The 17,888-nt window shown below is 41.1% G+C and overlaps 1 protein-coding gene across 1 annotated transcript in view; it reads left to right on the top strand.

The window, feature by feature from the left end:
• Positions 1-17,888, top strand: part of LOC110680289 — a 64,635-nt gene that overhangs the window by 30,599 nt on the left and 16,148 nt on the right. Inside the window, exons 4-9 of the mRNA XM_021856122.1 lie at positions 71-3,107; positions 4,980-5,194; positions 13,076-13,243; positions 13,665-13,992; positions 14,423-14,623; positions 17,551-17,881. Coding sequence (XP_021711814.1) covers positions 71-3,107; positions 4,980-5,194; positions 13,076-13,243; positions 13,665-13,992; positions 14,423-14,623; positions 17,551-17,881 — 4,280 coding nt within the window. The remainder of the gene's footprint in view (positions 1-70; positions 3,108-4,979; positions 5,195-13,075; positions 13,244-13,664; positions 13,993-14,422; positions 14,624-17,550; positions 17,882-17,888) is intronic.

Below are 17,888 nucleotides of genomic sequence, written 5' to 3'. Positions count from 1 at the left end.
GTAAGTGAACATTTCATGCTTTACGTTGACCCTATTGAACACATCGAACTCCCCGTTCCCCTTCCAACAGTCCCCGCAAACCGGACGAGGACAGCGATGAGGAGGATTTCTTCTTCACAGAAATTGAGGATGAGAGTGACAGTGTACTTAGTGCACCCCATCCACCATCGACACCGACTCTGAACCTCCGTGATATGGCTCTACCCCCACTCGAGGATCCGGAGTATCAACGGCGAGGGCTGCTCTCGATGTCCTCCCAGCGGCAGTCCGCTCTACAACAACATCCCCATCTGCAGCCACACCAGCTATCGCTCGGGGCCGCCATCAAACCGCCACTGCCAGGGCAAGGGCTGCTCTCGATGTCCTCCCAGCGGCAGTCCGCTTTACAACTACATCCCCATCTGCAGCCACACCAGCAACCGCTCGGGGCCGCCATCAACCCGCCACTGCCAGGGCAAGGGCTGCTATCGATGTCCTCCCAGCGGCAGTCCGCTCTACAACAACATCCCCATCTGCAGCCAGACCAGCAACCGCTCGAGGCCGCCATCAAACCGCCACTGCCAGGGCAAGGGCTGCTATCGATGTCCTCCCAGCGGCAGTCCGCTCTACAACAACATCCCCATCTGCAGCCACACCAGCTATCGCTCGGGGCCGCCATCAAACCGCCACTGCCAGGGCAAGGGCTGCACTCGATGTCCTCCCAGCGGCAGTCCGCTCTACAACAACATCCCCATCTGCAGCCAGACCAGCAACCGCTCGAGCCCGCCATCAAACCGCAACTGCCAGGGCAAGGGCTGCTATCGATGTCCTCCCAGCGGCAGTCCGCTCTACAACAACATCCCCATCTGCAGCCAGACCAGCAACCGCTCGAGCCCGCCATCAAACCGCAACTGCCAGGGCAAGGGCTGCACTCGATGTCCTCCCAGCGGCAGTCCGCTCTACAACAACATCCCCATCTGCAGCCACACCTGCTATCGCTCGGGGCCGCCATCAAACTGCCACTGCCAGGGCAAGGGCTGCTCTCGATGTCCTCCCAGCGGCAGTCCGCTCTACAACAACATCCCCATCTGCAGCCACACCAGCTATCGCTCGGGGCCGCCATCAACCCGCCACTGCCAGGGCAAGGGCTGCACTCGATGTCCTCCCAGCGGCAGTCCGCTCTACAACAACATCCCCATCTGCAGCCAGACCAGCAACCGCTCGAGCCCGCCATCAAACCGCCACTGCCAGGGCAAGGGCTGCACTCGATGTCCTCCCAGCGGCAGTCCGCTCTACAACAACATCCCCATCTGCAGCCACACCAGCTATCGCTCGGGGCCGCCATCAAACCGCCACTGCCAGGGCAAGGGCTGCACTCGATGTCCTCCCAGCGGCAGTCCGCTCTACAACAACATCCCCATCTGCAGCCACACCAGCTATCGCTCGGGGCCGCCATCAACCCGCCACTGCCAGGGCAAGGGCTGCACTCGATGTCCTCCCAGCGGCAGTCCGCTCTACAACAACATCCCCATCTGCAGCCACACCAGCAACCGCTCGAGCCCGCCATCAAACCGCAACTGCCAGGGCAAGGGCTGCACTCGATGTCCTCCCAGCGGCAGTCCGCTCTACAACAACATCCCCATCTGCAGCCACACCAGCAACCGCTCGAGCCCGCCATCAAACCGCAACTGCCAGGGCAAGGGCTGCACTCGATGTCCTCCCAGCGGCAGTCCGCTCTACAACAACATCCCCATCTGCAGCCACACCAGCTATCGCTCGGGGCCGCCATCAACCCGCCACTGCCAGGGCAAGGGCTGCACTCGATGTCCTCCCAGCGGCAGTCCGCTCTACAACAACATCCCCATCTGCAGCCAGACCAGCAACCGCTCGAGCCCGCCATCAAACCGCAACTGCCAGGGCAAGGGCTGCTATCGATGTCCTCCCAGCGGCAGTCCGCTCTACAACAACATCCCCATCTGCAGCCAGACCAGCAACCGCTCGAGCCCGCCATCAAACCGCAACTGCCAGGGCAAGGGCTGCACTCGATGTCCTCCCAGCGGCAGTCCGCTCTACAACAACATCCCCATCTGCAGCCACACCTGCTATCGCTCGGGGCCGCCATCAAACCGCCACTGCCAGGGCAAGGGCTGCACTCGATGTCCTCCCAGCGGCAGTCCGCTCTACAACAACATCCCCATCTGCAGCCAGACCAGCAACCGCTCGAGCCCGCCATCAAACCGCAACTGCCAGGGCAAGGGCTGCTATCGATGTCCTCCCAGCGGCAGTCCGCTCTACAACAACATCCCCATCTGCAGCCAGACCAGCAACCGCTCGAGCCCGCCATCAAACCGCAACTGCCAGGGCAAGGGCTGCACTCGATGTCCTCCCAGCGGCAGTCCGCTCTACAACAACATCCCCATCTGCAGCCACACCTGCTATCGCTCGGGGCCGCCATCAAACTGCCACTGCCAGGGCAAGGGCTGCTCTCGATGTCCTCCCAGCGGCAGTCCGCTCTACAACAACATCCCCATCTGCAGCCAGACCAGCAACCGCTCGAGCCCGCCATCAAACCGCAACTGCCAGGGCAAGGGCTGCACTCGATGTCCTCCCAGCGGCAGTCCGCTCTACAACAACATCCCCATCTGCAGCCACACCAGCTATCGCTCGGGGCCGCCATCAACCCGCCACTGCCAGGGCAAGGGCTGCACTCGATGTCCTCCCAGCGGCAGTCCGCTCTACAACAACATCCCCATCTGCAGCCAGACCAGCAACCGCTCGAGCCCGCCATCAAACCGCAACTGCCAGGGCAAGGGCTGCACTCGATGTCCTCCCAGCGGCAGTCCGCTCTACAACAACATCCCCATCTGCAGCCAGACCCGCAACCGCTCGGGGCCGCCATCAAACCGCCACTGCCAGGGCATCAGGGCGCCCAGCTCCATCTCCACCATCAGCAACAACAACAACAGCAGCAGCACAATCTGAACAACAACAATGCCATTAGTCAACAGGCACCGGGAAGCAATGGCAGTAGCGGCAGCAGTAATGGCGGTCGAAGCGCGGCCGTCCTCACGCACAGCAACACGTCGCCGCTGATACACCACAACTACACCTGGTCACAAGTTAGTCCGGTGAGTAGTTTTGGAGATACTTGGTTGGGAATTTATGGTTCAACATTGTTGAGCCTTACACGGAGAAAATGAAGTACCATCAGTGCACCAGTATCCGATTTCCGCTCAATAGTGTAAAAATAGATTTTTCGTGTCAAAAACCAACATTTTCGTACGGATATATTCTAGCAATATGACCAACTATCAAATGAAGTCGTCTAACATTATTTTCATTTGATAAAATAGGTAATTCTTTATATTGAAACCACAAGACCTCGTGAGCGGTTATTGGATCAATAGGTATTTTGCTGTGTTCCAATAACCGATCATGCAAAAAATTAAACAAAATTGTAAAGAAATGTCGATGTTAGTTTACAGCCTTCTTTATTGCGGTAGTAGCCACGGTTTGATCATAAAAAATATCAGGATAAATAACGAAATTCGAAATAATGCATTTTTTAGTAAGTTCGTCACGAAATCTGTTTACAGTGAGCGGAAATAGGAACACTTAGATGCAGTAACAAATGCAATTAAAAATTTTTTTGTGAAAGTATTTAAATTACAGTCATCTCTCCCTTACTCGATATTGAAGGGACCATCGAGTTAGGGAGGTATCGAGTTACAGAACACAAAATCAGTGCAGCTGCGATTCAAGGGACCATCGAGTTAGCCATGAAAACCAACTTTTACTATGGTTCTCTAACTCGATATCGAGATACGGAATATCGAGTAAGGGAGAGTTAACTGTATTTTCATTTTGCCGCTGATTACTTAAACTTGGAGTTACATTGTGACATAAAAATAGTATTGATCGACACAATACTGCCCATAACTGCATATATGTAACATTCGACAAAAGTAGGCATTGAGTAAATTGAATACAAAGTGTGCATTTTATGGTAGTATGGGAGGAAACTGAAATTTCTAAAAATTACCAGAAACTTATAAGTGCTTATTTGAGGCTGATATTTTGTACAACTCATATCGCATACTAGGTGAATAGTCAGAAAATAATTCTGATAGAAATTTCATTGCTATTACATTACGAGACTCATTTATAATCTCAATGTGACTGTTATGCGGTTATAATTACCAATGTGGTATTTTTTTCGAATTTTCTAGAACAATCTCACAGATTTCAGTAAGTTGATCGAAAGTATTTATCATTTGATGATTCTCCCCGGTATTAACTCCAATTTGTAAAAAATGTCGAATGTGACTGTTATCCAATTATGGGCAGAATAGTCATTGTGCTTTAAATACAGTCAACTCTCCCTTACTCGATATTGAAGGGACCATCGAGTTAGGAAGATATCGACTTACAGAACACAAAACCAGTGCAACTGCGATCCAAGGGACCATCGAATTAGCCAAGAAAACCAACTTTTAGTATGGTTCTCTAACTCGATATCGAGATACGGAATATCGAGTAAGGGAGAGTTAACTGTATGACATGGGGACTACATGAGCTCTATGGAAGCGGCATTTTGTTTCATATAAAGTCTTTATTAGTGCTTCCGTCAGGATGTTTTTTATTTAAGTTTATTAATTTCAGTTCCCTTCATTTTTTTTTTGTTTTTCTAAATGAATCGTAGAAAATTGTTTTTATGATATCTGGAAATCTTGAAAATAAAAATAAAGATTGTTGAATTTTTCAGTCAATTTCCAATAATCATTGATTTTGATAACCTTCTAACCTCGTTTGTTTATTATTCGGGTGTTTTTTTTTATTATCTCAGCATCGTACAAAATAAGTCAAACGAAGTACAGAAAACATTAGCTAGCACAAGTTGTCCACTTCATAAAATGAAAAGTCTCGGGTCCTTATTCATTTACCTCCATAAGCCTACATTTACATTTAACTACAAATCTAACAATAATTTAAAATTTCAGCCGAAATCGATGATGCCAAAGAAACGAAGACTCAGCGTTGCATCGAACCCCTCCGAATCTGCCGTTCCCGTTATAGATGATACTACTTTAAATGCTGAAGGATCCGAAGATTATATTGCAGAAGAGGTTGCAAGTATCACTCCGTCTTTCCCTTTGATCCTGAGCAAAGATCAAGTGACTACTGATCATTCCAGCGAGGAAAATCCAATCGATAGGTATGTATTGCAAACAAAGGATGTTTTCTTTTTATGCCCGACAAGGGACAGCGAGTTCGAACAGCAAGATATGATGCCAACATTTTTTTTATGAAACAACAAGGAGAATGATTACTGCTGGGATAGGAAGTTCACAAGTGTTTAAGGTAAAGTGGGGCAGATTGGTGACCTAAAAAAATCGACACGAATGCACCCTTCTGGTCTAAAGTGTTGTTAATACATACAAAAAAGAGCTCAAAGAAAAGTCGATAAAATGCTGAAAATTTCACGGTTTCTTCGGATTTTTGCACGACTTCTAACAATGTTTAGAACAATACACTAAAGTCTTTTTTTACATGGTTTTTTTTTGCACGCTTTATTTTTACACGGCTTTTTTTACACGTCTTTCGGAATTAACACGGTACTATTTTTACACAAAATTCGGAAATAACACGGTTTTTTTACTTATTTACACGGATTTCGGAATTAACACGGCTTTTTTTTTCCTATTCACACGGATTTCAGAATTAACACGGTACTTTTTCCACGGATTCTAGAATTACCACGGTTTATTTTAACTCAAATTCCAGAATTAGCACGGTTTTTTTTTGCACGGAATTTTTTTGCACGGCACGGGGGACCGTGTAAAAAAAAACCTTAGTGTACTAGATAGGGGTGATCGGGGCAATATGGGCCGCCTAAGGAAAACGCCATAGAATGCATAGAAAATCAGCAAAAAATATGGTTTAAATGCAAGTGACTTGTACTATTAAATGTTATCTTCCATTTTACGTCGATAATTAATGTTAACATCAACTTGCAAATTATTTCAGGAACTTTTTGGAAAACTATGTTTTTCTACACCAACCATATGGGGCATTATGAGCCACCCTACGGGGCACTATGAGCCACCTCATTCAATCGAATGATTTTTGTTTAAAACAGTATAGAGAAGAGTTAGTGGTGAAGAGTACATTATTGGAAAGGAAATTGTATTAGCTTTGCTTGAAATTATTGATTCTAGCGGCTTATTTTTAAAAGATACATTATACATAGTAAACAGACCATGTTAAACTAGTACTAAATTGCAGTACTTGGTTCAACGTATTTCGTTTGTTTTGCTCATTTTGCCCCACCCCTTCATCTTGAAAATAATATATTGTTTTTCAATAATTTTGTTTACGAACAAATCTAATTTCGCTCACGAACTGTTCATTATGATCAGAAGTTTCAATGGATTGGTAAAATTTACCAGAATTATAAATATAATTGTCTTATAGGCCTAATTAAAAACTGCCAAAATTATAAGCTTTTCATGACGAAGGACAAATTTGTACATTTTTTGTAAATATCTTGAGTGTTCAAACGAATATTCTTACGGTTTTTATTGTGGTGGCTATTTGAGGCATCCTTTAGCAGATCATAATGACAGTAGACATTAAAACACTGTTTTTGATGTCAAAACCGGGGTGGCTCATATTGCCCCGTATGTTCATATTGCCCCCATTGCCCCTACATATGATTTTCGTTGTCTCACACTGCTCACGAATGAATAAATGATTTTTCAAAATTTGTCATATCTTGAGTTGTTTATTTTACCTTATATAATAGGAATTTTTTTTTACTACGTTTAAAAGTAATTAATATTTATAAACGCTCCGTACAAAAAGTAGTAGTAGCACAAATTTCTGCCGCTTCCATACATCCGTGAAGATTGATCTACGCATCGATTAATCGTAATTCCGGATCCGCATTCACTGCATGATTTCACGACTTCTGCTAGCTCTTTGTTCGTCACCCTCGCCACTTCTTCTGCTTCATCTGCTGCTTACGGCGCTGGCGGTAGACACTCTGTAGGAAGCACCCCACATACTCGAGTTGTCCCTCTGGCATAGACTACACAGCGTAACAAAAATGACATTTTTGCGTGTCTCAAGGATCAAATTATGTGTTTCTAGTAGATTTGGGGTTGCTGAATCTAGTGCCATTCTCAGAAATGTTCCAGCACGTCACAATTTTTAGCTACAGGTCGCCAAAGTTGTATGAAACACTAGTTTTATTGATGTTTACATGAAATTTAAAGTACAATTTATCTAACATTTGTGTAATCTAATCCATCAAACATGCAAAATAAAACTTAAACTTTCATTTCAGACATAATTCGATTGAAAGTGCGCGATTAAATTTCAATTTAACCAATTTTTTCAACATGCTTGCAGTCTCCATACAAAATACTTAGTTTCTTCTATATGGCAAAATACAACAATTCTCTAAACCATCAAAAAATAACTTTTCCGCATCGAAAGTATTACAAACTCTGATGATAACTATTGTTATGCACATGAAGTTTGAATTCTGTGGCAAATTAAGCCAGTGCTATCAAAGCATGCCCGTTTTCGACTCTTGATTTCCTTTTTGAGAACTAACTTTGCCTCTCTGTGAATGCTGCACTGTGGTCTTCTCTTTGTGCGCGTTGCAATGTTCGTCTAGGGGAAGATTCAAATATGACGTCAATCGTTTTTCAGGATTCCTAGACCTCCTCCATCTGTCACGCTTTTTCCAATACCTTATACATGCACTGTCTGTCTTCTGTTAAATTTTCACCTTTCTAGGTGGTAGGTTTATATGGAAATTACTATAGATACATTTTAACAAATGTTAGTAGGGGCAATGGTGGCAATATGAACATACAGGGCAATGTGAGCCACTCCGGATTTGACGTCAAACACAGTGTTTTGATAGTGTCATTTTGATCTGCTAGAGGATGCTTGAAATAGCCATCACAATAAAAACCATTAGCAAATTCGTTTCAACACTCTAAATATTTTTAAATTGGTCAAATTTGTCCTTTGTCATGAAAAGATTATAGGTAATTTTGAATGTTTTCAATTAAGCTTATAAGACAATTATATTTATTATTCTGGTAAGTTTTACTAATCCATTGAAACTTCAGATAATACTGAACAATACGTGCACGAAACAAAATTATTAGAAAACATAATATTTTTTAAAAAGCGAAGGGGCGGGGCAAAATGAGCCTCCTAAGTTAAAGCTAGAAAAACGGAGTTTTGAACACTAAAATGCATGACTTAAATATATTGGATTATTTTTTACTTCAAAGTCATTTTGGTGCATCATTACAAATGGAACACTTTGCTAGAAAATAGGTTGAACCAAGTGTTCAAATTTAATACAAGAATTCCATGGTTTGTTTACTATGTGTTATGTAATTATCAAAAATAAGCCACTAGAATAAATAATTTCAACCAAAGCTACTAAAATTACCTTTCTAATATTGCACAATTTATCATTAGCTATTCTCTATTTTACTTTAAGGTAAAAATGCATCGAAGCCAAACCTCGAATTTTCAAGAGCACAAATCTAGAGAACCTGACAATCGTTCGCGCTGAAAATCGCGATTTGTGTTCTTGAAAATTCGAGGTTTGGCTTCGATGCATCTTCACCTTAAATACAAATCATACGATTGTATGAAGTATGTTTAGCATAGGCAATCAAATAGTTTTTCAAAATGAAAAAAAAAACTACTCAAGAGATTAAACTATTTAATATATTATATCATTTTTTTTAATAAAATAACCAGCAAGATATCTAGTAATAATAAATATACTTGCTGACACGGAGGCATTCCATCAGAACAAACACACGTTCTTCTAAAGTTTTTCCAGGTTGTAAGACATTGAAAAATGTCTTGTTTCTCCACTAAGTTGGTCGGACTTGCTGTTCAACGTTCCGTAATCTGTATTTGATATTAAGGTATATCATCATCAGTATTTATCATATATTTACCAAAAAAACTGATTTTTGAAGTCCAGCAGCTCTTAGAAAAACTTGCGGCCACCATATTTAAATTTGAACTCAAGAGCGAATGAACACTAAACGCAGATAGCCAAATGAATTTATGGGCCTACGTGATTTTCACGTCAGTTCTACTGGTAGCCACAGTAACAATCACCAGTCCCCATTTGGTGATTATACATGCTCTAGTAACTACCCAAGTAACCGTACAGCTGTATATAGTTGCATCAATATCACTTTATATGCTTCTATAAAATATGGCATATAAAGTCATACTGCATTATATGTCTCATTAATGCAGTATTAAAGTGGAAAAGGGCGCTATTAAAGTGTAAATACGGCTACATTTCTTAGCTCTATGTTGGCAATTGCTAAAGTATAGTTACTGTCTGTACCGTATAAAAGCTTTAGCCAAAGTGTATTTAATGCATGAAGGAAAGGATTAAAAATAGAAACACAAAATTTTTTTTGTATTTTTTTGTTCATTGGATGTCAGGTCAGCGTTGCTTTTTTTTGCTATGATTCATATGTATATTTTTGTTTACTCCCTGTTGCTTGGATTTGAACCTAAATTAATTGTGTGATGTTTTCGATGACTCGCCGCGCCTATCCTCCGGACCATGAATGCTGGATGTCTTGGCCGGAAAAATTGTGCAACTTCAAGCAGCTCCCTTTCATTGCCAGTGATAAATATTGTCGATTTCACTCCTTACACACTTCGGACGTGGACCGTCCCAAGTGTGTGAGCTCCTTCAAAATGTGTAAGCAGCTTAATCCTGAGCCGTCGAATCATGTTGGTGTTTTTAGTGCACTTATTCCTTGTGGTTCAAGGGACAAGTGTACCGAATACGTTTTAATGATCCGATGCAAGCGTGCACCCTTATCACATTTTTTGGACTCAACAAACTTTGTGATAGTCCAATGTGGGGTGAAGTGCGCAATAAGTAAGTGGACACGACTGCACTTGCAAGTTTACCACGGCTGTCGCTTTTTTGCTGTTGAGATTTTGTTTTGTTTTCATTGTGTGGGGCTAAATCTTCACGTTTTATTCGAGTGTACGAAGGTACGGTACTGCCATCTGGGAAAAGTTTGCTCGATGCGTGAAGCTTCAAAAATTTTACCCGGCAAGGTATAGGAAGCGAAATTTCAAATGCTCATATAAAATTAACTACAATAGTCATTTAAAATCTTTTCAGTACATGTTGATATACTTTCAATGGGCTACATTATAGGCATATAATTTTGAGTTTTATATTTTTTTCTCAATATGCTGCTGATTCTATATTTGATCAATAGTCTAACCCCGTACACTTAACAGAATTTAATTGAAAAGTGTTTTGAATTTTTTAGAAGCATTTGAAAATTGATTTCCTATGCTTTGCCATGTAAAATAATCGGAGCTTCACGCATAGGGTCAACTGTGGTAATTGCCTTCGTAGACGCGAATATATCGTTTTAGCATCTCGGCACTTTGAATCGTCGATAGCTGTGTGGTGTGCGCACGGGCCTATCAATCGTAAGGTTTTTGGTTCAATTCCAGGCTGTTGCTTATTTTTTGTTTCCAAATTCTGGTTTCTCGTTAGACAAATCTGCGAATTTCAACAAGATTTCTTGTGGCGAATTTTCATAAGAGATATTCAACTATTTCTATAGTCTATTTGCCTGAGTGAGGGGAAGGTTGACAATAAATAGAGCAATGAAATCTTACCATTTTTGTTGCGATGAAGCACTGAGTAAGATGATGCAATGAAGCATTGAATGGTAACCGTATATCACCCATTAATGTACATTTCATTGCTACAATAGAACAATGCTACATTGCATTCATAAAATGGAATTAAAGCATTACTGCACGCATGTTGCAGAATAAAAGCAATGATGCATTGCACTCGTTGAATTAAAGTAAAAATACGGTAATGCCTTAATGCTTGTGGTTAATTGGGTATTACCTCAGTCAGGTGAATAGGAGGCAAAATTAATTTGGAATGATGTACGTGATTTTTCACGTACCATTGACGTTTGGATTATTTTGAGTGTAAAGTTCTCATAGCACAGTCATGACGATCATAACGATAATGAGCCTATGCCTGCTATAAAACGTTTGACTTTTACTGTGCACCCTGTTTTCAAGTTGCCCGTAAGAGAGAGCGAGACAGCACCAACACACGGCGCACAGTAAAAGTCATGAGAACAAAAGAATTTATGGCACGTACAGAGGCTTACTATTTTGATTCTTTGCTCAACGTCGTCAATCAAAACAAACAACAATGTAGGGCCCATTCACAAATTTCATAACGCTAGAGAGAGTTTTTGGGTGTCCAAAATAGCCAATTTCAGCGTTAAGCTAAGTATGCCGTTTCGCTCAAGAAAAGTAAAGAAATTCCTTGACTGAAAGGGTCAAGAAATTTCCTACAGAGAGCCCCGTTTGAAGTGACATTTCTTCTCAACTGCGTACTGCGATCAGAAAAAAGAGATTTTCTTGACCATTTCTTGGGAGAAATTTTCCACGCATCGAGATAGGCTATTCCTTTTCTTGTCAGTAGCAAACCGGCCTTTAAGCCTGATTCGCTGCTGCCAAGTAATTTCTCGGCCTATCTTGATGCATGGGAAATTCCTGCAAGGAAACGATCAAGAAAGCTCATTTTTCTGATCGCAGTACGCAGTTGAAAAGAAATGTCAATTCAAATGGAGCTCACTGTACGAAATTTCTTAACCATTTCTTTGGCAGAAATTTTTACTTTTCTTGAGCGGAACAGCATACTTAGCTTTAAGCGAAGTATGCACTTCAACAGAATAGTAATCGCCTATCTCGATGCGTGGGAAATTTCTTGCAAGAAATGCACAAGAAAAATATTTTTCTTTGATCGTAGTACGCAGTTGAAAAGAAATGTCAATTCAAATGGAGCTCACTGTAGGAAATTTCATGACCGTTTCTTGGGCAGAAATTTTTAGTTTTCTTTAGCGGAACAGCATACTCAGCTTTATGAAATAAATGCATGAGCCCCTAGTAACTAGCATAGCTGTCTTTGATGTTTTGCCTGGAAAATGTCCTAGTCAATATAGCTGAATTTTCTAAGAATCTTTTTTTTTCTTGCTACGCGTAATATCTGCATATGGTGTATGTTTTTTTTTATTCCAGTGTTCCATTCACATCATTCATCGGACAAAGGGGTAAGCAAGGAGGAATAATCGTCGATGGCTACGTTTTCCATGTAGACAAAAGGACATTAAGCGGAACTTTGTACAAATGCTCGAACAGGACTAATTGTAGAGCACGATTCCTCGTAAGGTAATTGATTTTTGAAGCATACCCGAACATAAATGTAAATATTTAGTATTTGGTTAATCCCATTTGATCTTGTTGCTGGAAAGCGAACGGTGCGAAAGCCTTATAAGCCCGTAAACTAACACCACTATCAGGAAGATGAATTTTAGCTCTTCCTGATAGTGGTATTGTTGAGCGCGGTGACTTGAATCTAGCTTTTTCTGGTCCGCTCTATGAGCCTATGCATGCTATAAACCGTTTGACTTTTACTCTGTTTTCAAGTTGCCCGTGAGAGAGAGCGAGACAGCACCAACACAGAGCACACAGTAAAAGTCAAAAGAACAAAAGGATTTATGGCACGTACAGAGGCTCATATAAAATACCCAAGCCGAACGTCATATCGGCTGAACCCTACCAGAAAGTTAGCCTGGCTGCGGCAGCCATTAGCGCTTTTAAAGTGAAGATGAATCGAAATTTTCAAGAGCATTAATCTGGAGAACCGAACACCTGTTTAAGGTGAAAACTTAATCGATTGGTCACTATCTGGTGGTGACCAATTGGTTAAGTTTTCAGCTTAAACAAATGTTTGGTTCTTCAGATTTGTGCCCTTGAAAATTTAAGGTTTGGCTTCGATTTATCTTCACCTTAAAAAGCTGAATAGGACTCACCAGCGGATTGCAAAGTCATTGTTTATCAATGTGAATGTGCCCTTTTCTTATGTTTATGCCGAATTGCTTTAATTATTTTGCAAAAAGCGGACTTGCAACTAAATGGCATTTTTGCAATAAACTAATGATCACTTCACAACCATCATTTTTAGGTCCGAAATTGGAACGTTCAAAAACAGCCAGCACACACATCCTCCCCATACGCTGCTGATTTCAAAGGCAAAAATGGTTCATGCATTAAAGCAGGAATGCGCCAACCGGAGGCCAGGCACCTACGAATCTGTGCGAAACATTTTCGACAGGGTGTCTAATACAACAGAGTAAGTTTATTTTAGTTGTAAATTACCTGTTTCCTTGTTTAATACCGTAAAATACCGTAATTCAACGCAGTTAAGAAATAAAACGATTCGATAAACGATTCCCCGCAGAAGAATTCCTAGTTCCGCGCACTCGCGAAGTAATCAAATAAATAAAAATTTTAATGTAAGGCAGCATCCATTTATTACGTAACGCTGAAATTGGATATATCCAACCCCCTCTCTCCTCCGTAACACTTTTTGTGTGAGATTTCTTACGCGCCTTACATTTTATTTTTAATTTTCGTACAAAAAATCATACCATGGGGTTCAAAAACTCCAAAAAATGTCTTACGTAATTAATGGATCGCCCCTAATGTGCGATTCTAAATAAAACCTTAATTTAGTCATACTAAAAAAACTTCATTTCATTACATATTTATAGGCACCAAGGCGCAGCGAAACACGTGCTTTACAAAAACGTGGCCAGTTCGATGAGGAAGGCCAGAAGCACGTGTTTCCCACCTTCGCCGAAAACCCCTGCTGAATTTCACGAACTGATGGGATCGGAGAAGGCGGCTGGTTTTCGTACCATATACGGACAAAAATTTTACCACGGATGTGTAGGCAAAACTCTGTTTTTTATAGTACCGGCCACACTCGAAGCGATAACGGAAATCGAAAAAACTTCGTTATATTTTGATGGAACTTTTAAAACGAAGCCAGCAATGTTCAGCCAGCTGTTTATGGCCTATGCAGAAGTAGGCGGGAAGGTATGTATTTAAAATCAAAAAGTTATAGTAGTAGTTCTTCTGATTTGATTTATAATTGATTATTATGAAGATGAATCAAAGCCAAACTTCAAATTTTCACGAGTACAAATCTGGAGAACCAAACACCCGTTTGAGCTGAAAACTTAATCGATTGGTCACCACCAGCTAGTGACAAGAACAGATTTGAATTAATGAACTGCATAAAACAAACTAATTACACAAATGAAGAATGAAGGACTGACAAAAACCATTAACGAGCTACCGGAGTGAGGGTTGTGCACGTATGCTGTAGTTGAAGAACCGGCCTTTGATCCTCAACTTGCACATTCTCTCATTGATCAGCCACCACCCGATCACGCGCCTCTGCATTTCATAAAAATTACCATGTTTTGTTTTGAATATTTTTGCTGAGTTTATTCTTTCATTTTAGATTTTCCCGCTAGCATTCATGCCATCAGCTGACTCGGCAAAGGCCGATGTTTACATCACTATTTTATCGAAGATAGCCGCTGTAATAGAGCCGGCAAAGGTGGTAACAATCGTGACGGACTACGAGAAGGCACTTATGCAGGCTTGCCGCACGGTATTCCCGAAGGCAAATCTGCAGGGGTGCCTTTTCCATTTTAAGCAGGTATTTATGCAGTAGATATATGTCATTATCACACATGTGATAGCAGATTTTCTCTCTCTTTCTCTCCTAGTCCCTACCTTCCACCGAATACTACTATAACAAAAAGAATGGGATTGCTGCAAAAAAATGGGATCATTATTGTTATAGTGGTCTTCGCTTCCGCCCTCTTTGCTTTGATATACACGAGAAAAAAAATGTTCGATGAAATTACTATTTCATTTGATTACGCCCCAATTCGAAACAATCATAGAATTGTAGAACAATTTACTTTGTTATAGTACATCATAGGGTGCAGAACCACTTGGGCACTTCCATGATTCACTTTTGCACTTCTCGGCCGAATCGACTGAAACTTAGCAACACGAAGCGCTTCAGTAAGACGCATATTGTGGCCAAATATTTGTTTTGTAGCTTTCAAAAAACACCAATGCCGAAGTGAATCAAAAGTGCCAAGAATAGGATCTGGTTCCCTACCATATGATAATGGTACATTTGACAGAAATTATGTTATTACGGATTAATTCTCGTTGAAACCAAGCCGCCATCCGCACAATTAGTTAGAATTTCCAATCGTGTTGAACGAACATTTTGGAGTTATAAATCTACACACCAGAAGTTGTAGAAAATCATAGTTTGAATAACACATTGGAATGCTTAAATTTGTTTTTAGTAATTTAGTTTCTATTTTTTAGTGTAAGTCTTAAAAATGTTCTACTTTTCTCACAACATCGCTAACCATGTTTTGAATTATTTTTCAAATATTTCCACTTCTTTGAAGGTTTTGACTTAAGAATATTTTTTTAACCTTTCCTCTAACTTTTTGACTCGATGTTTTGAATCGAGGTTCATTAAATTATTTTTTTCTTACGATCAATTATTTTTAAAAGTAGGTATCTAATATTTTATTCTTCAAAATATCGACAAAACATTTAACAAATAAGGAAGAGTTAGATGCGTGTGTATATGTGACTTAGTTTATTTTTTATCTTAAACTTAACACTCAGAATAAACCACAAAATACGGGGTTGGTGATCTAATGGCTACCGCTTCTGCTTCATAAGACGGACAGAAATACGATCTACCGTGGGAGCCAGTTCAATGCATCATCAACTCCTTCCCCTCATTGGTCTTCATTCTGACGTGGCAGGCGCTATTGTCGCCTAAAAAATAGAAGATCACCAGCACTTATACACTGAGGGTGTCTGTTAGTCCCAAGCAGTCATCTGGTTGGTTCTTTGTGTAAGTGCAGCTGATCTGGCGATACTGGAGTAGCAACCACGGGCTGCCAATCAAGCTCAAGCTCAACTTAACACTCAGAATAAACCACAAATTTCCGTGCAATTTCACCGAATATTGGTGTTTTATCGACCCGTGAAGCTAAAAAAAGTTCAGCTGTCAAAAGTATTGAATAGTTCGGTGATATTCAACGAATTTCCGGTGATTTCTTCCTCTGAATAGCGAGAACAAATTAGACTATGATGAGTGAAATGAAAACACTCAACGACGGAAACTATTTGGAATATTAACTTGTTTATGACACTGTTCGTTTATTGAACGGAATTTCATAAATCATTTATAATTACAAAAATACCTAGCATTTCATATTGTTTTTGCAGTCCAGTATAGTTTTATAAATATACAAAAATATAAACTTTAGCGGAATTCGCAATTATAAATACGCCGGCCATGCCTAATGATTTCACTGATTTTTAGTGTAAATTTCGGTATATGGTAAAAAGATTGTTTTTCATCGAGCTTAATTAATTTTCCACAGACTTTTGTAAAATTTTGGCTTTCATCGAATTTTCAGTGAATGTTTGACAGTTATGTTGAAACCACTGTTGATTTTTCTGTGATTTGTTGAATCATATTTCATAGATTGTGTTGTTTTCTTTAGAGAACTCTCTATTTTCACGACGAAAAAATTAAAAGATTAGAAATTGAGTAGCTAAATCAAAAAACGGGAAAATGTTGGGCACTGTACCGGGAAAACCTAGAAAAAAACGGGAATTTCAAAATGGAAATTTGGTGGCCACCCTGGGTAAAATATGTGGGGGGTGTCTCATTTTCCCGAACATCTCGGATTACACCTTCCTCTAAATTAACAGTTTGCTTTTGATATTCGAAATCTTCCTGCAAAATTTCAGCTCAGTTTCTTTAAACCTCAAGTATCGTAAGGGTTTTTCGATATTGATGCGTCATACAAATAATCTTTACTTTTGTATTCGGTTTCATTGACCGAATGACAGAAATTTTATTATCTTGATAAGTTAGTTGTGGGACCGGTACTATCAAAGTTACCCTCATTATCAAAGATACCCTGTTTTATGACACCCGTCCAGAGCTGGGAATGGTAATAGTAGTAGGCTTGAGTTTTTGTGAAAATCACGTGGTTCTTCTAATACAGTAGCTCAAAATTGTGAATCTCATCAAGTAGCCTATGTAGGGTACATGAATTTCCTAAATCAGTAGTGTCATTGGAGACTGTTAATGTGGGAAATGCAGCGAGTTCACTAATTTGACGTTTGAGCGGTGCCGAATTCACTGGTTTCCATGGTCACATAAATAACACGGCACCGCTAGAACGTCAAATGGACCAATGCACGAGTTCACTAATTTGACGTTTGAGCGGTGCCGAATTCACTCGTTGCCATGTTCACGTAAAAAACACGGCACCGCTCAAACGTCAAATAGTGAACTCGTGCATTGGTCCATAGAACATTTTTCTACAGTAGTTTTTGGGTTGCCCTTAGCAACGGGTGTTTTGCTATTTTCAAGGCATTTTGCCTACAGCAGTGATACGCGTGAGTTTCACTGGCTCCGCTGACTGTGATTTGCTACGCTTGCCTACTGTAGTGTGAATTTCAGAACTTTTCCCAGCTCTGCACCCGTCTTTATTTAATCATTATGTAATTTATTATTTACAGGCCATTCGCAGGAAAATAGTGAATTTAGGAATTCCTGTTACAAGCGAGACTTATTTGGAGTACCGGCTGGCTATGCAGCTAGCTCATTTACCGGCCAGCAAGATAGCAGGGGCTATGGATATAGTAGTTGACATTATTAAACAGCGCACGACGGATCAGCAGACAGCCGACCAGTTTGGCCGGTACCTACGGTTGCAGTGGCTTTGTAATGTGTCACCGCAGGTGTATTCTGTGTATCACGTTACAACTACAACTAATAATGCAGCCGAGTCATACCACGCGAAGATGCTGGCGGAAATCGGATGTTCACCGACACCGTGGGCATTCATTGGTATGTA

This window comes from Aedes aegypti, unplaced genomic scaffold (genome assembly GCF_002204515.2).
Source record: "Aedes aegypti strain LVP_AGWG unplaced genomic scaffold, AaegL5.0 Primary Assembly AGWG_AaegL5_hic_scaff_116_738_PBJ_arrow, whole genome shotgun sequence".
In the NCBI taxonomy this organism is placed as follows: Eukaryota; Metazoa; Arthropoda; class Insecta; order Diptera; family Culicidae; genus Aedes; species Aedes aegypti.
Note: the sequence above shows the minus strand (reverse complement) of the source record. Positions and strands in the feature narration are given on the sequence as shown.